Below are 23931 nucleotides of genomic sequence, written 5' to 3' on the forward strand. Positions count from 1 at the left end.
CTTCCATTACCTGGCTGTTGTCTTTTAGTTTGTTGTTGAATTCGATAAACTATATAGAATAATAACATATTTTAAATATTTAAATTACATTGAATATTACAGATTTTAATTTGTCAATATCATTGAATTACCGTAAATCGAAACCAAACGCATTTGTGGTTGAGTCAGTAATGCTCACTGATAAGTCTCGAGTTCAAATCCTCGGGCAGATGAAGGTCGATAGTTTGGGAACAGCAACTCTTCTAGGAGAGACAACTCCAAAATCAAACATCTGTTGCCTTGTACTTTGTTCTTGGTTAAACAAAGAATATGGAAGTCCAAAAAGAAAATCAGGCTGAAATCTGAGTCAATGGCGCATAACCAGTTGACACGTATTGTGTTGGAAGGAATTAAAATTAAGAACGAAGAAGAAAAAAATTATATAAATAAGAGTTATTAGATTTATCACGGACCCACAGATAAACATGCAGATAGACAGACATAAACAAATAGCATCATAAATGATTAAACAACACTTCAATAGCTAAAATACCATTACCTTGCAAGTTGTTTTACTTTTATCCTCGAAGCTGTGTCCCAAATTTTCAATTATCACCAAACGAAATTGAAAAAAACATAGATTTGTTGAATTTGATTTAAAACATTTATTACAGAATAGACTAAATAAAGCTGCTTTCAGTATATATGAGATAGTTTTGTTGTCATATTTAAGAGGACTTTCTATTTTAGACCACTCGCAAAGCTACAGTTTTATATAAAAAATACTAAGTGTAAAAAAAAGAAATTTCCTATCGTTTTTTCAAAGGTTTACTATTTAGGTATTATATTTACATTTGTTATTCCTAATAGCCTTGCATAATTTTTTTAAGTATTTTTTTTTTTACTTGGGACATAATATGTCCCTACGGGCCTAAAGGGAGCTAACTTTATTTTTTACAAGTTTCTTCTTTATGTAATGATGTGAATTTTCTGAAGAAAAATGACGACAACGCAAGTGTAGAAGCTGTAATAGAACGACCTGTTAAAGTCCAAGAGCAAATTGTCGCCCCTACGATAAGGCCTACACCTTATTCTAGTCATTCTGTTTTGCATACATTGCATACATCGTCAATCTTACATGCTATAGTGACTAATATTCCCTCTAATCTGGATGGTCGCGCGACCGCGCAGTATTTTTTAACATGTCGCGCTGTCATTTCGTAAAATACATGTTATCTTGTATAAGACTTTTAGAACACCGCTCACAAAAATACACGATGTACACTAGATTTTTCCCCTCAGAGGGAGCATCAATGGTGACAATTACCCCTCTGACATCCCCCACCAGATATTACCACCTCCAAGCAATTACCTCTCGTCCAGTTATGGATAAGTTATGACTAGGGTTAGGTTAATGTTCGTTTTAGGATTAGCTGTAGGTTTAGAGTTGGAGTTAGGGTGTTTTGTTAGGGTTAGTTATAGGCTTGGGGATTAGGGTTAAGATCAGGGTTCTTTAGCATCAGGGGGGAGGGGATTTGACGGTGTGCTATTGTCCTAGACCCAAAGCTTACATATCATAAATATAACTAGACTTGCCCAAAACATGAATAACCAAACGTCGTTATGATAATTGAAAAAGGAGACTGGGGAGCAAGATATTATTTTCAACTATAGGCTTCTGAAAACACAGTTTCAAATAAAAGTTATTGACTATGGCTATGTGAAATTGACAATAGATGTCTATTGATATCAAGATCCCGATGTTTTTAGGCAATTAAAATTATTGTTATTTTGAGTGCTTTTGATCATAGTAAACTGTACATCCCACAGTAAGGAATTATTTTTCAAACTCATTCTCAAAACATTTTTAGAATGAAATTTTTGTGATGGGATACCATGTACTTCTAAACTTTGAAGACTACTGGTCCACTGAACCTGATCTCCATGTTTCATACATTGATAATGTGATGCCAAGATAAAGATTTGAAGTGAAAAAGCAATGTATACATACATGTGACAAGAATTCAACGCTGGTTACCATACAAAATCAAGCTTGAATATAGGCAAATGATAGCTTGAGCTAACATTTAGGGACACATCAAATAAGTATCACCTCAAGACCTGGTCATAGAGGAAAGAATTTCACTTCAATCACACTAAAAGTTGATAAATCAAAGGAAAAAAAACGCAGGAGTTATGCACAATGTGCAACAGAAAAGATTGAGAACAGAGCGGACATAATGTGTAATATCTGCCATGTTCGCATATGTTAGATAACATCACGTAACTACTTCCAAAAGCTTAATTGATAAATGATTTTACACTCATAAAGGACATATATGTGTTCTCATTACTGATATTTTTATTTGTAATGTACCAGAAGAACAAACGTTTGATCACTTTATTTAAATACGAGCTGACCATCTAGTTGTTTTACTTTCTGCTTTTCAGTAATTCATAATTTGTGAGCTATCAGTACCAATGCTGCCACTGAAAATATTTGCTTTAAAACACTATCAGTAGGTCGTTAAGGACGATAACCATCCCCCCTCCTTTCCCCCAACCCCTAACCCGGCTTTATGCAATTATAACCGATAAAATTCTGGAGTATTCTATCTTTTTCAGTTTCTCCCTTCACAGCCTTATTAGTCTATCTTTATATAATGATAGAAACCTGTCCATATTGATCTGTTTAAAATAACCTTGCTAACTTTCCGATGAGTTTATGTAAGCGTTCGATAGAGTACCAACTCGATACTATTTTACTTTCCTTATTTGTACTTGATACTTATGTCATAACCTTGATCTCTCAGCAATATTCATTGGAGCTTTTGTGGAGTAAGGGAAAATGTTTTTGCCATGATTGCCTCTAAAGGGTTATAAAGTAAAGTAAAGTTTCCCTTTCAAACCTGACGGTCTATAGGGCAAGTGAAGTAGAGTTCACTTGTTTCTGTGACCTCGGCATATGAAGAGATAGTGTTGTCAGCACTATGCCCAGCCGCCTTTACTTTCCCTAACTTTATTCACAGTGGCGTAGCGAGGTCGGGTGTCACCCGGTGCGGCATTTGAATGGTGTCACCCCCCCCCCCCCCCCAGAGGCGTAGCGACCCTTCCCGAGGACAAACTTTCAAACTTTCGATTTGACCCCCCCCCCTCAATTTATTCTCTATATATTTTGCTATTTTTGCCCTGGTGTCAACCCCCCCCCCCCCACCCCTTAATGGTGTCACCCGGTGCGGTCCGCACCCCCCCCCCCCTCGAGACGCCTCTGGTTATTCATCTCCACTCGATAAAACAATACAAGAAAATGAACACCGAATCAAATAAAGAAAGGGCCTTTATCATTTCTAAGGGACGGAGTGGTCTAGCGGTAGAGAGCTGGACTGCTAACCCGTAAGTCTCGAGTTTGAATCCGGGTTCAAGTCAGTAGACCGTCCCTGAGTCCACCCAACTCTGATGGGTACCTAACTCACGTTAGGGAAAGTAAAGGCGGCTAAAGGCTTATGGTCACCCTCAATCGTGGTGTGTCGACCAAACGTGTACTGGTGAAATGTATCAACCGCAAATATAATAGCTAACATTTTCCTTCTCGATATGTGCGTATCTGGTCTTTGGTCTCTGTGTCATTCCTGAGACCGAATTTGGTGACCCAAATCAAGAAGTAACAATACAATATGATGTTACCAAAAGCATTTCGGCGTTGTGATAATTCAGAAAGGCGAACCGGTCAGCGACAATGGATCACAATTCGCGTCTGACAAGTTTATTCAGTTTCAGATGGAGTAGGACTTAGAACTTTTTACCATTACACTACACAAGATCCAACGGATTAGCAAAATATGCAGTCGATAAGTCGATAAAAAATGTGTTGTATAAAACATGGATGATCGTCATCATGACTATTTTTTATTGAAAACTTCCTTTTTTTGAGTCACTAATATTATCCTTTTGTGTTGATGTAAGCAGGGATAAGATTAGTTGTTCACTTGTCAGAACCATCGACGTGCTTAACTATCTTCTATTCGTCCACATTCAAACCTTTTATTTTTTTTTTCATTTATAGTTTCAGAATAAAGTTGCTTTCATTGAAAACAAGCATTCGAATGAAATAAAATGCTATTGAACGTAAATGAATGAAATCAATATAATAATCATTGTAAGGTATTTTATATAGGCCCTACACTATTTTATAACAAAGAATACACAATCGGTTACACGTTAAGTGCCTCTCATGTAATTAGTCAATATATACAAAGTTCAAATTCGATAATCAATGTGTGTACGTTCTTCATAATCTGCATAGTTTTAATTGACCATAGCAAACGAAAAAAACACATTAAAAACAAATTATGAGCTGCTCATAATAAACCTTTAGATCTATGAAGCAGATGTGTTCAATAGTTTAGAAATATGTGTTTTTTCCCCTTTATAATTTTGATATCTTATTGTTCATGCTATTATACATTATTTTAATATCAGTTGTCATTATACGTTTATTGAAATATTTACATAAGTATATCAAATACCGTTTTTCGTTAATAATAAAGAAATATTTAAATATTATAATAATTATGAAAAGGAGAACTAGCATGTTTAAAACTATCTGAACTTAGCAAAAAATACCGGAAGGCTGATTATTTAAATTTAAAATAATGTTTCTGTTATTTCAGACCTTATTTCAACATGTGGCTACGGAGTTTTTATTATGTATTGCCTACTGTGTTGATCGTTCAATTCTTTACTTTTGGAATATGCGGTATACTACTTTAACAATTTCTTTTTAAATATCAGTAATTCGCTCTAAAAAATATTAATATAACGTACAATCAAAGAGTAAATTTAAAGCGTATTAAATGTTACTGTTAATTCTTTCATATTAGCATTGAATGTTTCTGAATATTTCGTTATTTAAAACAATTATGTAGTAATGATTGCGTATTTCTACCTGTTAGATTTTATGTATAAAATTACATCTTAATTATAGTTGAAGACAGCTGGTTTGGAAACAACCAACAGTTTTTTTGTCGATGTACCGACAACAAATGTTTACCTGATGGAACTTGTGCTGATGGTGCCAGATGTTTAAGTGAATGGTTTGGTCCGTCTTGTCAATATCGTGAGTACAATAAGTTTATTTTATATTTTATATTTTCATATATATATATATATATATATATATATATATATATATATATATATATATATATATATATATATATATATATATTTATATATACTTATATAGGCTATATTTACTTATATATGTGTGTAAGTGCGTGTATGTGTATAACAGTAAGATAAATAACAGTAAGATCAGCATCGTAGATTTGTAAGAATGTAAGTATACAGTGTTGAAAATAAACGTGACCGGAATTGTGGTAGACTTATACATAGACTATCAATTAATTAAGAACGTTCTAGAGCTAGTAGGCTACATATTGGTAGTACACGTTATGGCTTTAGATTATATGCTTGTTTACTTGGTTTGATATATGTGTATTTCGCGTAAGATAAATTTATGTAATGTAAAAAACAACGGGTACAGTTCGCAGCAATTGGGATACGATACAATATATCATTTTAGTTTGATGAATATTACTGTATGGACAACTAGTGTTATTGTGAGTTCTATTGTTTTTAAAGACAGACGATAACCTGCTGATGCATTACACAATTTTATTTACAATGGTTAAATCCAGAAAGAATAAAGTTCATTTCAGTAATAAAACATCCACCTTTTGATCAAGCACTTATACTTAAGTGCATGAATACACAAGATAAAACTCACAGGAATAATACTGGATACATTTCAAGTTCTAACAGCAAAGACATAGGTCTATAGCTTCCACTTGCATTCATCTAGGCGACCTCTCGAACACCTCATTTACCTCAACTAAATAGCTCTACATTCACTCCATTCAGTCGGTGAGCGATATCCAAAAAGCATGAAAAATACAGTGATTGATCGCTTACACATTCACTTCGGATGGTCATGCATTCAACTACAATATACATTTCACTTCAAATACAATGTCTTTTAAAAACATCTATTTTGGCTGATCATGGGTCTCAACACACTATCCCTTCATATGCTGAAAAGACAGAAACAGTTGAACTCTACTTCACCTACACAGTGTTACGCCTAGTCCAGATAGGCAACTTTATCATTCATACATTTAAAAAAAACAAAGTGAAAAAAAAATTAAGTTTTCCTTGGTCTCGAACCCGTCGCAAATGCATGGTATCAATTACACTATCATCTAATCTATTTAGGCATTATAGGGCTGGTAAGTAGGTCACCAACCAGTTCTACGGCTCAATAAAACTTGCATGAGCCATAGAACTGGTTGATGACCTAATTACCAGCCCTATAGGTCTCACGCAAAATAAATGAGGTAATTAAGAAACTTAACTTTCTTTAAAATATTTATTTTATCACAAATTAGCCAATTCCATAGCTAAACAAACAAAGATTTCTTTAAAATAATTAAGGTCTGGAATAGTTTAGTAAATAAATTTACTATTGGAATAGATTCTTGATCTAGATATAGTCTAGATCTAGATCTAGATCTATCTACACTTTCTTGAGTCTAAATTTAGATTTTCTGTAGATCTAGATCAAGATCTAGAATCTCTAGATCTAGATCTAGAATCCAAATAGATAAAATAAATATTATAATTTTAGGCCGGGAAAATTGTATTGTATACTTTTCATAACGTACGCCTAATTGATAAGTAGATCTAAATCAAATTTTTAAAAAATAGTTCATTTCTTTATATTATAAAATTTGAAGATGACGCCATTATTTTTGTGTTCTTTCCTTTAGTTATTTGCACACAATTTTTTAAATAATTAAAATGACAAAATAACGATGGGGTACCTAGTTTGTGAGACATTTTGCATAGTCTGCTAAACGGATAAACCTAAAATAAATATGCTAGTTAGAACGCTTAATAAAAAATAAAGATAGTCCCACTAAAAGCAGAGTTAGTCTCAATGTTTTACTATTTTAAGTAAATTTTTGAAAACTCACCTTTTAAACTCAATAAGAGATAAAAAAAACAAGTAAAAAGTTGAAATAAAAATGATACGAGAGTAATTGTCAATAACCGCTGCTAATAAGGAGGGCATATATGATTGGAATCATAATCGCGTTCTACCGTTTTTTAAACGGTTAACATACCAATGCGAACGACTACATTTGAATTAGAATTTTTTGTGCACGAAAGGTTTAAAGCCTGTGACGTCATATTTTATTTACTTGTGCAACTAGCTACCTTAGACTTAGCTTAAACTTGTGTCATGTGACGTCATTGTATAATGCGTCTTGTCACGATAATAAACTTTTCAGTTAGAAATCTGTTTCTACATTCGAATATGCTTTTATTTTTATTTTCCTCCTTTAAAGAAAATTTAGTTTATACATTTACTAGCGTACCCGTCCCCCGCGCGTTGCCGCGGGGATAGAAGAAAGTTTGACGAAATGTATTAGCAGGATTTCACCAACGCGTTACCAATCATGTTCTTAGACGCGTGACCGTCTTTTCTAAAAGTGAGTTATTTAAATGTAAACAATGCCTGCGCTTGGATCATAAATATCGGGACACGGGTTTACCTACACTACCGCATGAAAACATTGAGTGTACATTAATCACTCACCGAAATAATATGGTAGAACACACTTCGGTGACCGCACAGAGACGTGTCAGAGACGTAGAGGGTCGCTCTCAGCCCCCCCCCCCCCCCCCCCGATTACACTATCGCATAGGCGCGGCGTACGACCCCTGGCTCCTTAAAACTAAAAGGCGCCATCGGCCAAATAGCATCCTGTTAATTATGATGCAGATTTCGTCATTCGCTAAAGTGACACAAATGAACAGGATTTTTTTCTTTAAAACGTAAAAAAATTATTTGACGTGTTTTAAATATCAGTGTGACTGATGCAATATGCTAGCGTTACTAGTGGTCTATTATTAGATGATCGATCTCAATTTCTGACTGGATTGTCAAATAATAGATACTTATTGCATCATTCGCAAAATGACGAAACTCTACAGTAGGCTGCTCATATTCAAAAAGTTATTTTTTTATCGTTCGCAAGGTGACGAAACTGTACAGAAGGATTTCCTCGCGTTACAAAGTTATTTTTAAAAGCCTGTTGTAGTTTTACCGCTGAATATAGTAGTACCCCTTACTTGCTATGCAGGACGCTCGCTTAACGGATGCCAAGTGCCAACATCAGAGGCGTAGCGACCCTTCCCGTCGCCCGGAGACAAACTTTTCGATTTGCACCCCCCCCCCCTCAAACTTTCGATTTGCACCCCCCCCCCCCCTCAAACTTTCGATTTACACCCCCCCCCCCTCAAGATTTCGATTTGCACCCCCCTCAACCTTTCAATTTATTTTTACGACCCATTTTGGCGCCCCCAAAGATCGGCGCCCGGGGACATTTGTCCCCCCCCCCCTCCTCCCCCTCGCTACGCTACTGGCCAACATAGTCGCTCTAAAATTCTGGGCGCCAAACCGTGTATTGACGAAAGTTGTGCCCTATAAGGCGACGCCCATAAGAAACTTTAGTTTTCTTTTTCGCAGAAATATTCTCGGGAGTACTCTCATCTACTGCCTAAAGTTTCATGGTACTCCGATGAACCGCATCCGAGTTTTATTTTTTATATACCGTATATAGATTAAAAAATCGCTCCCCTCCCGGGGGGCGCCGCCCTTGCAATGTTAAACAATATTTGTTTGCAGAACCCTACCATTGAGTGATCTAATCATCTCCCCAAAGTTTCATGGTACACGGATGAACGGCGTGAAACCGAAATTTTATTAACCGTATATAGAGAAAAATCGCAGCCTCCCGTGGCGCCCCCCCCCCTTGCGAAATTAAAAAAGTATTGCTTTACAGAACCCTTCCCTGAATTGTTTTAATCAACTCCACCAAAGTCTCATTGCTATCGGATAACGGTGTCACACCAAAATCGAGTTATATAGAGTATATAGAGAAAAATCGCACCCTCCCGTGGCGCTGCCCTTGCGAAATATAAAAATGATTTTTTACAGAACCCTTCCCTAGAGTTTTATAATGAACTCCCTAAAGTTTCATGCCTATCGGATGAACGGTGTCACTGCAATTCACTTTTATTATTTTTATACACCGTTAATAGAGGAAAATCAAACCCTCCCGTGGCGCCGCCCTTGCGAAATTAAAAATGATTTTTTACAGAACCCTTCTCTAGAGTGGTATAATGAACTCACCAAAGTGTCATGGCTATCGGATAAACGATGCCAAACCAAAATCGACTTTTATTTTTATATATCGTATATACAGAAAATACAAATTGCGCCCTGCCGGGGTGCCACCCCGGCGAATTTGAATTTTTTTTTTCGAAGAAACCTCCCCAGGAATATTCTCAACAACTTCCGAAAGTTTCATGCCAATCGGATGAACGGTGTCACTGCAATTCACTTTTATTATTTTTATATACCATATATAGAGGAAAATCGCACCCTCCCGTGGCGCCGCCCTTGCGAAATTAAAAATTATTTTTTTTTACAGAACCCTTCCTTAAAGTGTTCTTATGAACTCACCAAAGTTTGATAGCGATCAGATGAATGGTGTCAAAAAAAAGCGAGTTTTATTTTTATATACCGTATATAGAAAAAAATAAATCGCGCCCTGTCTGGGCGCCACCCCTGCGAATTTAAAAAAAATTTTTTCGTAGAAACCTCCCAAGGAATATTCTCAACAACTTCCCAAAGTTTCACGGCGATGTGATGAGAGGTGTAGTAATGCATAATGGACAGACACACAGACATTCATTGCTTTTTATATATATAGATAGATAGAAGATACCGTCCACCATATTATTTTCAGGGGTCAGCGTGGTCGAGTCGGTAAAGCTCATGGTTGCTAAACCTAAAAGTCTCGACTTCGAACCCTCGGGCAGATGACGCTCGTTAACTGGGGACAGCCACTCTTCTAGGAGAGGCAACTCCAAAATCAAAACAACTGCTGCCTTGTAGTTTGTTCTTGGTTGAACAAAGGCTATGAAAGCAAATCCAAAAAGAAAAGCAGGCTGAAATCGGAGTCAATGGCCTCAATGGCGCATAACCAGTTGACACGTATTCTTAATTGTGATGGAGGCGTGGTCGAGTCGGCAAAAGCTCATTGTTCATAAATTCGAAAACAAAGTCTCGAGTTCAACCCTCTGGCAGATAAGGCTCGATCACATCCAACAATAAAAATTAAGAACAAAGAAGAAGAAGAGGATATTGTTTTCAACAAAAGTCCGTATCTTTAAGTTCTCCATATGTCGCTGAACATGCTGACGACGTTGTATTGCGGACAGAGAAAAGTGCGCACATGGGTTTTTATATATTAGGATATTGGATTATTGCCTTCTAGAAGCTTAATGAACGTATTGAGATTTGAAATAGTGTCCTGGTCATTTTTACATAAAAAGACTAGTTGCAGAGATTGTTTATAATTTGTAGACTACCTTATTATAATAAAAATAGACCTATTGTCACGGTAGGTACATTACTTTTTAACATGCAAAGTGAACTAAACGTTTTCTATTTTCAGAGAATCTCGTAGCAGTTTATACAGCTAAAATACAACCATACAACGCTTTAAAATTGACAACAGATGACAGTGTATGTAACTTCAACCCCAGCACCACACAAATTGAAGTTACTTGGAATGTTTCTTATTCGTTTACATTTATATGGCTGTATTTTAACACACGTAGTAAGCTGGTCTATTGTGCCATATACACGTTTAAGTGCTACGATTTAATAATCATAGAAAACAATTTCTGACTATTATTAGCAAATTATTCACATTATATTTGGCATTACTTGCTTTGTGTTCTGCTTCTTGTTGTTGACGATGTGTTTGCAATCATTCAATAACGTATTTTGATTTTTAAAATTTACAGTAAATAAAGAAAATCTAACAACAGCTTTACAAATAAATAATAGAAGCATGGAACTTGGGCATATATTAATATTAAGCGATACGACGGCAGAAGTACGTGATCCAAGGATAACGACATTAAAACAAATCAGGTTTTCTGGTGATATCTATTATCAACTTTGCTCAATCTATGTTAATGGAGGTAAGTTTAGATGATACATTAGAAATCGTATTTTAATACAAAAGTAAATAAATACCTTAAATTGTAACGATATTAAAATGATTTTATGTAAGAAGCAAATTCTTTCAAAAGTAATATTTTTCTTATGAATATATATATATATATATATATATATATATATATATATATATATATATATATATATATATATATATATATATATATATATACTTCAATTATGTATGTGGTTAGCGGACGGACGGACCCGTGATTACAAATAAATAGAGGGAAAAATAGACTTGATCTCCATAGTGTGATATATCTAAAGCGCTCATCGTCTAATTTATGTTATTAAAAATTAATATTGAAAGTCTTATAAAACAAATTTTTATTTCCCAAACCTATAGTGTAAATTGACGGCTTGTGAAACAAACAACATTAAAGAAAATGTATCACCCTTCACAAACATTATAATTGCGCCTGAAAATTATTTTCATTTAGTCCCTTGTATCAGTAAAACAATTATTTCATTTGAATAAAAAACATTACATCGGGGGAAAAATGTTGCGCTTTACTTTACTTTGTTTTAGTGCTGGGAAAAAAATAATTACACATTTAGCATAGATTGATCAAGTGCAATGTTGTAGGTATTTTAAATTCTGCCTTTTGTTTATTTTATACATTGAACGTACTGTTTATTATTTATTATTTTTAATCAAAGACAGTTGATGAAAAAAAGACATATGTATGTATGCCTGGGTGTATGTATATATGTGAGTATGTGTACATGTGGGGTTGTATGTATTTGTGTATATGTGTATGTGTGAATGTGTGTATTTTTGTATGTATGTATGTGTGTGTTGTCTGTGAACACGATAACTTGAGTACCGTTACTGCTAGGTTGATGAAATTTTATATATTAATATTATATCAATTTGTAATTTTGCATCAACTTAACAGCGATTTTCGGTAACCGGAAGCGGAACTTAATCTACTTTTGATTTTTCATAGACTAAAACTCGAGTTCTGTTTCACGTAGATAAACAAAATTTCAAATATAAGTAAAAGATCTAATTCTCTGCCTTCTTTTTAATATTTGAGTAATTTCCGTTGAACGGAAGTAGTAATGTACGCTATTTCCGATTTCTCAAAAAAATGTATATGAGTTTATAAAGTACTAGTATTCCGCTCTATAATGCACATAATGTTTGCCGTTCACTTGGTGTGCAATTCTTTTTTCTACAAGTTTCTATTCTATTTTAAAAAGTTTAAGTATGTATCCATCATTATATCCCGAGTTACCATCCCCCGTAGTGTTATATCATACTATTTGAGAGTTTGAGATCACTTCCGCTTTTTCTTTGAAGCAAGCAATTGATAGGCCCGTAGATGTAGACTAGTGTTTTCAAAGAAAATTATTTGCATTTTTGTATGGTCGATTCTTTGTTTTGAGCATTTGTTTCATTTAACAAAACATTTCTCTCCATCGATAACTTTTTCGAATCTAAACACAATATTCCAATTGGATGAATTTTTTTTATTTATTTTAGAAACTGTCCAGATATATAGGTATTAAATATGTCGTACCTGTCATTAGTGGGGTCTAAATCGTCAAGGTTATCTCTTAACTTCACCGATTTAAGTTTGGAATCTTTCTAGAGGCAAAAATGAGCAGAAGGGAGATTAATAATTAGCATTCTAATGAAGTTTTTTTTAACCATTTGTGAGTTAACGTTGTAAGAGTTCTTGATGAACTATAAAAAATATTTTCCCGTATTCATTTAAGCTCGAGCAGTTTTTAAAGAGTCCTGGTTTGAAATAAACCTTGTCAAGTCGAAAATAGTAAGCTTTGACGGTTTTGAAGTGTGACAAAATACAGTTTGTAAAATTTCTCTTATGCCTAAATCACGTCTTGCTTAGTTGCACCTTGTCGATATATAAGAAACTAGTTTCTAGCAAAAGTCACAGGAAAATAATATTCAAACACAACATCAAGACCGAAAAATATTACTATTATATTATATTTGTTTTTGTATTTAATGAAAATGAAATAATAATATGATTTACACATTTTAAAAATTAATTTTAAAAGTTGTACGATATTGAAATTAACTGTTGTTAATTATAGAATGTTTGGTTGCGAAGAATAATTGTAGGCCGTGGGCTTAAGAATGGAAGATACCCCTGATTTTAATTTTAAAAATTCGTTTTGTTCTCAAAAAATTGCATTTGTTAATGCGGTAGTAACACCTTTTTGCTATAAGTTCCGACCATTTCAGACTTCTACTGCTAACGATTATCCTGTGATTGCAATGTGAAACATCAAACTACCTACCCCGTGAAATTTTATCACGACTAAGCAAACAGCGGCTACCTTCGAGCTTATATTACATAAACTGCACATAAATATATTGACCTAACACGTTGGTGTAGTGACATTTTTAAATGTTCTAAAAAATAAGTAGACAAACGTTGTTTTCTACAAATTAAATTTGATGCCAAGCTCAATATCAAGGCAGAAAAGCAAAAAAGAACAACAAATTATTGGCAAGATAGTCATTGATTCGCTTGACAGTTTGAACTACGGTTAAGTAAATCAAAACAATTCACGATAGGTTGCGACAGACCACGTTGGCTCGGTGGCATCTTGTTTCTATCTAAACAAAACAATTTCATGTGTTCGTTAGTTAGTTGAAATTGGTGTATCCTGTAATCTTTAATTTGTTTTTTTAACATCTACTTGGTTAATATTTGTAATTTGTCAAGAAATGTGCTGTTGATTGTCATTAAAACACCATAAATGATGTTTATGCCGCTTTAATACTAAGCTAAAGCTATGAGCAATGTCAATGTCTGTCAGTTTAAAAATAGGCGAATGCCGATCTCCTGTTACCCTGCTCGCTTTTTAAAATAACGGCACGTTTATTATCTCAATACATAGTATTGTGATAGGCTTCAACTTGTACATCTGACTTAACATCGTACGGTAAACAGCACACGGGTTAAAGCATAGGCCCTTTGCTACGTGTAATGTGTATTAGCAACTGATGTATTTACGAAATGGGATAGCTAATAAGCATTCACATCTTTCTACGGAAACCCTAACTACATGGATGTGTTATCACGGTTGAATGAACATAATTTGTAATTTATGGTTCTTCTAATTCACGCTATCAGCTTGCAGAGGGAAACAGGCGGGAGAAGGGCCTGTCTAGCCTCAATCGCTGAAGACTGGATGTCGTCGTAGGCTATTATCACGAGTCAATAAACGTGTGTAATTTAAAATTAAAGCATAACTTAATCTGGTCTGTTAATAATTACTCTTAAAATTAAAATCAATTAATACGATAGTTGATATATAATAGTCATTAATTAATTTCGTTTTGTAATCATACTTTCTGCTGACTTAACAAAAATCGATCGGAAACTGACAACAGAAAATAGCACGTATTTTATTTGTGAAATGGTTCTTCCACATAAAACAAGACTTCTATGTTGATGGCTTTAACAGGAACCGTACAGTGCTATTTTCCGCTCTTATTTCATTCAATTTTGCGTTTGAAATCAATATTTACAATTCAAATCCCTAACACACTGGAAACATCTTTATTAAGACTGAAACTTACACATGAATCCATAATTTGTTTTATCTACCTTATTGCGTTGTACTGCAATACATTAAAATTAGTGACATTTTTGTAACAACACTCCCTAATTTATTAAATAAGAAAATATGAATTAAAATAAACTAGCTATCACAACTGGAAAAAAAAACAACATAGAAATGTAGACATCGGTTTGAGAAATCTAAAACTATCATCATGTTTTAAACATTTTTTAGAGCAAAGTTAAACAGGTTTGGATAGGTATTCATTTTCACTTGTTATATTTTATGTATAAAATCGCATCTGAATTAAACAGTTGCAGGTACCTGGTTTGGCAGCAACCAACAGTTTCTGTGTCGATGTACCGACAACAAATGTTTACCTAATGGAACTTGTGCTGATGGTGCCAGTTGTTTAAGTGAATGGTTTGGTCCGTCTTGTCAATATCGTGAGTAAAATAAGTTTATTAATGTAGCCAAGTGTTTAAGTGAATGGTTTGGTCCGTCTTGTCAATATCGTGAGTAAAATAAGTTTATTAATGTAGCCAATTGTTTTGGTGAATGGTATAGTCCGTGGTGTTAATATCGTAAGTAAAGGAAATTGTCTTAATATATAAAAGCTCCATGTGCGCACTGCACTCTCTCTCTCTCTCTCTCTCTCTCTCTCTCTCTCTCTGTCTGTCTCTCTCATTGTCTGTCACATTTTTCCCGAGACTATGAGATCAGTATCTTATGCAATATATGCAGGAAAGGATACTAGACATATGTTAAAAATAAGATGTTACAAATACTAAATGTAATCACTGCATTTATTTAAAGACGAAAATAAAAATAAAGGCGAATTCGATTTTTGAAATACACTTCTACGTATTCATCCGAATAAGATTTTACGTTTGATTCTATGTTGTAAATAACACAAAACAATCATTTGCAAAGATAATGACGTTATATGAAACGCATAGGAAAATTACACAATGAAACAATGTTAATAAAAATTCAAAACTATCTAAAGTACATACCACTAAAGACGTCATTGATTGTAGGATAAATACATATAATTAAAAATCGAATTTCCAAAATGACACATTGTTGTAATGACGTAATCTTTAATTACGTTCGCTTCCCACATCTTCGAGTTTCAGAATATTATGAAAAAATGAACTATTTTAGTCAAATATGATTTAGATCTACTTATCAAGACGTTCGCTGTGAAATTTGCTTACGTTGTCGACCAAAGAAAATAAATTATTTAAAAAAAATATATAAATCACAAACGAAAACAACTGATTAAACATACACGCTTATATTTTTTTCATTGCGATTATAATTAAACAACTCTAAATCAGCATATAAATGGAGGACTATATGTGATGGAGAAAATCTTAATAAATAGTGCGATTTAAAAAAAAAATTCATTAGAGAAATTACATATTATCTGTAAAGATAAGAAGCATAAAGATAGTCAGCTTTACCGATGAAACGGGTACGTATGGCTAATGTTTAAATCTAGCCAATCGGTTCATTATTTTGTTGCATCCATTTTATATTTTCAATGTATTAAATAATTATTACATTATTATAAGTGAACTATTGGTTTTCACTTTTCAGAGAATCTCGTTGCAGTTTATACAGCTAAAATACAACCAAACAACGCTTTAAAATTTACAACAGATGACAGTCAATGTAACGTCAACCCCAGCACCACACAAATTGAAGTTACTTGGAATGTTTCTTATTCGTTTACATTTGTATGGCTGTATTTTAACACACCTGGTAAACTGCTCTACTGTGTCATATACACGTTTAAGGAATATATTTAAATAGTATGGGCAATTTACTTCTATACAATTATTATTATTAATTATTATCATTTTACTTGCTGTGTTGTATAATGCATTTCGTTGAAACGATGTATATTTGCAATCTGCAACAAAAAAATTTTTAATTACAGTAAATATAAAGAATCTAACAGCAGCTTTACTAATTAATGATAGAAGCATCGATCTAAGGCATATTTTGACATTAAGCAAAACAGCAGTAGAAATACGCAATCCAAGTATTTCAACATTCAACAACATAAAGTTAACTGTTGAAATATACAGTCAGCTTTGCTCAATCTATGTTAATGGCGGTAAGTGTACAGGATACTTGAATACTTGAATACAACAAATGGGGATATATATATATATATATATATATATATATATATATATATATATATATATATATATGTATATGTATATATATATATATATATATATATATATATATATATATATATATATATATATATATATATAACTTAAAGTGAAATGATCTATTTAGATAAATAAAGTCAACACTCGTTTTAAGTTTCTATCAATGTAATTTGTATCTTTAGGAAGAAATCTGGCACTAAAACAATCTACATCTCAAGACAGCTATTACGATGAAACACGAACATCATTTAACGCCATTGATGGCAACAGGGATCCTGATTGGTATACGGGAACATGCATCAGTAGTGTTCAAAAATATGAGTTTCACTACTGGACGGTGCAGTTTGATCAACAATACTTAGTCAACAGATATGTCTTGTTCAGTAGATCGGATTTCCCTTTCAGAAAATGTAAAGCTATATATTTATAAATTAAAAAAAAACGATTTCCTATGTACATCATTCTTTTAGCCCTTTATTTACTTAACTAAGAAATTGAAAATAAATGATATTCATCAATAATCAGTGGAGTAGGCGGGGGGGGGGGGGGGGAGGTAAAGTGGTTACATGGACCCGTCTATGAAAATATTTTTACTGTCAGAATACCACTGTTACTTATTTAAATACATCTCTGAATGAGTATATATGTATAAAAGTATATGTATGTTTAAAACAGTCATCTAAAAACTGACGCTATGTTCACTATGAGTTGGTTTCCACCAGAGTTTCTTCCAGGCTTAGCCCCCCCCCCCCCCCCCCCCCCCGCCACGAAAGAAGTTAAGTTTTACTTGATCTGATAAGCACTTTTGGGAAAACGCGTAATGAGGTACCAAAGTACCATGCAGCCAGAATCATAGCTATAGAAACAGGTAAATTTCTGTAAATATTGTTTTTGCAATAACCAGTAAAGAGGTGTGTGATCAATTCAGTGATCTAACCCATACATTATCATCCATGTAAAAGAAATATCTTCAAAGAACACAAAAAACAGTAGCTAATTAAAAAATGAATGATCTGAACTGCAAGACCAATATTTTAGTTATATGTAGGCTATTATTCAGAATGTTCCACCTATTAAATTTAGTCTTTTCTTCTAGGTTGTAAAACGTGATTTTAGACCAACTCTGATTTTAAAAAAACCTGTCATTATGCTGTTATATTTTAGCATTTATGATGACAATATATACAATTCTGATTGTATATGTAGATAACATATTTTTGTTAAAACAAATAGTATTTAGCTATTATATTACACACTAAGTGATTATTATGCTGTTTTGACATTAACAATTAAATTTATAGAAATATAGGCCTACATATTTATATTAAGAGAGTGATGTCATACAGCTAGTATATATACATATATATATATATATATATATATATATATATATATATATATATATATATATATATATATATATATATATATATAATGATGGAAAATATTTGAATCCCCCCCCCCCCTTAAGGCGATCCTGGCTACGCTTCTGTCAGTAATGTAATAGGTTATCAGTTAAAGTAGCATATTTATTATTATTGTGTGTTCAAAAGATTTAATACTCTTTCCAACAGTATTTCCCAGTATCTAACTAATTAGATGTGTTTAATGTTTTAACAATAATAATAAATATGCAACTTTAACAATTCACCAGGGACAAGACAAAGTTTAATATCTGCATCAATGGTTTTCTAAAGAATTGACATTTATTGTTGTGATTTTATGAGATTTGTATAAGTTTTTTTTTTCTTTTATTATCTAAAGTTATTATAAAACCTAATTGTCATTTTTACATGTTTAGTAGAGAAAATAGATTCAAACAGATTTTTGTGACATTTTAAATAGTTTTTCTTTCTTTCTAAGTTTCACCGTGCTGCTTAGACCGTCTACAGCGCTTTGTTCTGAAGGGCAGGGATGCCAGAGGCCAAACAGTGTTCATTTATCCAGAAAATGGAACTGTATCTCAGTTAATCTACACTGTAACATCTGAACATTTACCAGTATTCAATGTAACAGTTGAACTGACTTATGACATTCTCAACTTCTGCGAATTTGAAACTTATGGGGGTAAGAACAGAATTAATATTACAAAGCGTGTCCAATATAAAATTAGTATTTTCACTAAATGAAATATATCTGTTACATCATGTAACTCAGTGTTATAAAAGTATGTTTTTGTGTGTATAATATGCGCATTATGAACACGCTTATTGTAATACAACAGTATCTAATAAGATTAGCATCAAATGGTAGAGTACAATTTAGTATGGAAAGAAAGATGTATCAACCTTTACCTCACTGTTATGAATGGTATCTTAGGTATTCCAAAGGTATGAGAATTTGTTTGATATATATTAATAAAATATTGTGACTGTGTGACGAAGTACGTAAGTATGTAGGAGAATATGACCTTGTTGTTGGAGAGATAGATTACATCAGTCTTCGTGATGTTGTGCTAGGGTGTTGAAGTATTCGTCTGTCGTCGTGAATTTAGTCTATGTATTTAGCCGTGCAATAAACTAAGGAATGAACCAATGCGGTGCTTCTCAGTGATTCATATATGATTGTCATTTTTGATAAATCCACGTTGTCGTCCTCAAACTCGCATCGCAACACTCACCTTGGCCTTCACTATGGCCTTCATCTTCACCTTCAACTTAACCTTCAAATTCAAATGTATCCCAACTTCACCATTACCTGAAAATTAATTTCCCCTTCATCATTACCGTATCCTTCGTCTTCATTGGGTCTACGTCAAATTCCCGAAAGACACTTTCCCGAATGCCATTTGCCTGAAGGCCGATTTCCCGAATGGACACTTGCCCGAATGCGACAAATGCTCGAATGGACACTTGCCCGAATGCGACAAATGCCCGAATGGACACTTGCCCGAATGCGACAAATGCCCGAATGGACACTTTCCCGAGGGCCGTTTGCCTGAAAAATGTTAAAATAATATATTACCAAATACTCATTCGTAATCAACTTAAATTTGAAATTTTATAATCAATACATGATTAAGCAAAACGAAAAGAATAAAATAATGTTATATTTTACCACGCAGACATTCTTAATTAATTTGTGTTTGCTATATAAAAAGTGTACAAACATATTTTCATTCCTATCTATGAAACAACACAAAAAAATATCATTTTCGTTTTTGTCAGGATTTTAAAATGAATTTTGCTTTATTAATTAAATAATCGCTTCAACACATTGTCTAAACAATGTGCATTAAATGGAGATAAAACATAATTGACCATCTTTAGTTTGTAAATTCGACGCCTAGACAAAACCTCGTTCTTTGTGAAATGATCACTACACATGTTAAACAAAACAAATAAAATGAAACGGACGCGCCTCTGTTCAATGTTGCGAGACGCCGTGTCGCCTACGCCGTGTCATAAACGCCATCTAACCACCGCAACACGTTGGTTAAAAACGGTGTTCAAAACGTTTATGAAAAGAATGTAAATATTTAAACATCTTTGTTTTTATGCTTAGAATTGTGTTTATTATCAATATTTCAAACTAGAATTGATTAAGAATGTATATTTGGTAATATTATTTATTTTCTAATATTAACATCTTTCGGGCAAACGGCCTTCGGGCAAGTGGTTTTCGGGCATTTGTCGCATTAGGGCAAGTGTCCATTCGGGCATTTGTCGCATTCGGGCAAGTGTCCATTCAGGAAATCGGCCTTCGGGCAAACGGCATTCGGGCAAGTGTCGTTCGAGAAAACGTCCGGCTCCCACCTTATCATTATCGTTTCCTTATCCTTATATTTGTGTTCTTTCTTGCGTATAATTAGTGGACATGATCCGGTTAATGCTCGGGAAGTAGTTAAGTTCTTTGTTGTTTGTGGGTTAGGTACTGGGTGTGTGTGTGTGGTGGGTGGATGGTGAGGATTAAAATACAAGTGATTGATCTGGGGAGTGGAATAACGCAGGATGTGATCGGATTGATTGAATAGGTGTTTATTTACCTATCTGTATTAGTCTGAATATGTTTCAGAGCAGAGAAACATGTATTCGAGTGAGTTAAACGAAATGTTTCACTCGAGCTGAAAAAGTGCTTTTCTTTAACTTGCCCAGCCGTGTCATTAAATAAGCAATTTATATTTTTTTAGAATACTGTTGAACAATCAAAACAACATTAGAACGCTTGCTTTAATAAAATAATTCAAAAACTTGCATTGTTAAAGAAAGTGTTACGTGATTTCATTCGATTTTACATTTTACTATACATTCGTTTGCTTTTTTCACTTTTTTTACTTTCTCATATATACGAATTATAGAGAAATTCTTGTAATCGTGCAAAAAAAATCGAGATTTTTACAAATCTCGACGTTTTACACCTCACTGATACGGAAAAACATAATTTTGCCATCTTGTCCGTATGTCTGTGTGTGTGTCTGTTTGTCTGTCTGTGTGTAAACACGATAACTTGAGTACCGTTACAGCTAGGTTGATGGAATTTCATATATAAGTATTTTATCAAAATCGTAGATCCGTATCAACTTTTGAGCGATTTCCGATAACCAGAAGTGGTACTTTTTCTACTTTGAATTTTTCAAAAGCCTATAATTTGAGTACTATTTCAGATAGATAAATGAAATTTCACATGTAAGTAAAAGATCTAATTCTCTACATTCTGTTAAATTTTGAGTAATTTCCGTTGACCGGAAGTACTAATTTACACTATTTCCGATTTCTCAAAAAAAAATCATGTAAATTTATAAAGTACTAATAATATTGCGCACTATTATGCACTTTTTTATTTGGCGTTCACTTGGTGTGCAATTCTTTTGTCTACGAGATTTTATTCTATTTTTAAAATTTTAAGTATTTAAAATGGATTAAAAATCATGTCTATAGTCCGAGTTCCCATCCCCTGTTGGTTTATATAAGAATATTCGAGAAAGTTTAGGGGAGATCACTCCCGGTTTATTTTTCTTAGAAGCAATTTTCTTCTAAAAAAGGTTTTATTAAATTAATAAGCAAATCCGTTTATTCGAATTTTAATTTTTAAAAATAGAACACTCACTATATTTTGAACACAATTGTTAATTAGACAATTATAGTTTATAGCATGTGAAGATTAACCTTAATCGCATTTTCAAGTTTAGAGGCTATACCATTATTTAATAGTCGATTAGCTATCCCCATGATATAGGACTACTTGTTTTACAGGAATTAAACATATGTAATATAAATGACGCTACTTTAGAAAAAAAATCACAATACACTATTATTACTATTATACACTATAAACCAACAGACTCCATCTGCCCACCCGGCAAATTTGGCCTAGAATGTAACAAAGACTGTCGATGTAGAAATGACGAGCCCTGCTTTACAGACACAGGAACTTGTTCTTCAGGATGTGCTGCAGGTTATACAGGGATGGGATGTCAGACACGTACGTTGGGTGAACACATTATGTTGTTTATTTTCAAATAATCTTAGTTGTGTATGTCCTAACAATAGAAGTATCCAATAATGTACCAAGCTGTACTACACCCACCATTTAAACCCGGAATCCAGTAGTTAACACGACTTGAATTCAACTTGTAGATAGTGCCTAAAATATTTATGTTCTTTGAAAAAGGGTTATATTGCACACTGATTTTGTAATTTTGTATGAATGTATATGACTTAAACTTTTAGTCTCAAATAAACAAAATAAGGAAATTTTAAAGATGATTATATAGTCTTTTTTATTTTTAGAAAGTAAGTAAACTTTCAAAATATGCTAAAATCGTAATATTGAAATATGTAGGCCTAGATGCAAAATTATTTCAAAATATTTTTGACTACTGCAATATTAATTTTATATTAAGGGTGTCATAAATCAGTAAATAAAATAACGTTTGGGTTGAAAGTTGTTTGTTTTAATATTAAAGGAAGTTATTAAATTAATAAGCTTAACAATATTTAATATATTTAAAGTGAAAAATCTATATACCAATTTTACTTTTATAATTATTTTGTACTAGATATTTAACTAGAAGTTAATTATTTGAGTTGACTGCGGCTAAATTACGTGCACGTAGAAAAAATTGTGGCTTATCTGTGGAGCAAAATGTATAAAAAATGTACTAGCCTGAAAGGACGTTTAAATACAGCTTACTTCATGTTTGTTTAGTTAATGTTAGCCTACAATACACTGAATAATAAATAATTTTACGTCTTTTTTTCTACACAGCATGTAGCTCAGGAACATGGGGAATAAGTTGTAACAAGTCATGCAGTTCACACTGCGCTGGAGATAAATCTTGTGAGCCAATAAAGGGTACTTGCAACAGTGGTTGTGTTGATGGGTATAATGGAGACAAGTGTGATCAAGGTAACAAAATTACAGGAAGCTGTACACATATTATATTCAGTAAACGTTCAGAAATAAGATGACATTCTCATGTATTAAATCAATCTCTTCATATCCAATACCAAATTTGCGATTTACGGTTTTACACATAGAAATTGAGTCCTAATTATTTACAATTGTTTAGAGAACCACTAGATTTATGCGATAATATATCAATCCACTTCATCAACAATTTATTTCGTTTAGTTTGGGAATGCGTCGCTTTCTTTTTGTTCTTTGAATGTCAACATGATCAATGGTAAGTATTTCTTATAATATTTATATAAAGCCTTTTACTGTTAATCTTAATAAAGAATAATTCAATTAAGTATAACGTATGTTTGCTCAACTAGTTTGTTACATTTTTTTTTGTAAAATAAAAAAAAAACATTCAAGAGGGGAAAACAATAAAGCAATGAGATAAACATTGTGGTCCCATCACTTGTACTTTAAATAGTGAATTGTATTAGGTTTTAATATTAGATGGCTTTTGGGACTTCGTGCTTGAGTGGCATTTCATTTGGACTTTGCGGTATAATTTTGTCTTTTTCGTAACATATGTTAGATTTTATTATAAGAAACATTTTTTTAAAATTATGATTAAAGTCATCTAAAAAGTATTCATAATGTAATAATGCAATTCTGTCTATTGGTATTAACTTTTATTTTAAAAATAAACAT

General features: G+C 33.1%; 1 protein-coding gene across 2 annotated transcripts in view; it reads left to right on the forward strand.

The window, feature by feature from the left end:
* The window catches only part of LOC131949173 (uncharacterized), a 24827-nt gene extending 1041 nt beyond the window's left edge, over positions 1-23786 (forward strand). For both annotated transcript variants that reach the window (XM_059310965.1, XM_059310972.1), the window contains exons 2-12: positions 4650-4735; positions 4964-5095; positions 10569-10733; positions 10924-11103; positions 15004-15135; positions 16295-16459; positions 16638-16817; positions 17067-17294; positions 18748-18951; positions 22165-22305; positions 23092-23786. In XM_059310965.1, the coding sequence (XP_059166948.1) occupies positions 4650-4735; positions 4964-5095; positions 10569-10733; positions 10924-11103; positions 15004-15135; positions 16295-16459; positions 16638-16817; positions 17067-17294; positions 18748-18951; positions 22165-22305; positions 23092-23294 (1816 nt within the window). In that variant the 3' untranslated portion in view covers positions 23295-23786. The remainder of the gene's footprint in view (positions 1-4649; positions 4736-4963; positions 5096-10568; positions 10734-10923; positions 11104-15003; positions 15136-16294; positions 16460-16637; positions 16818-17066; positions 17295-18747; positions 18952-22164; positions 22306-23091) is intronic.
* Positions 23787-23931: the final 145 nt, after the last annotated feature.

The sequence above is a fragment of the Physella acuta genome, unplaced genomic scaffold (assembly GCF_028476545.2).
Source record: "Physella acuta isolate Inbredline_101_S28 unplaced genomic scaffold, ASM2847654v3 ptg000061l, whole genome shotgun sequence".
Lineage (NCBI taxonomy): Eukaryota > Metazoa > Mollusca > Gastropoda > Physidae > Physella > Physella acuta.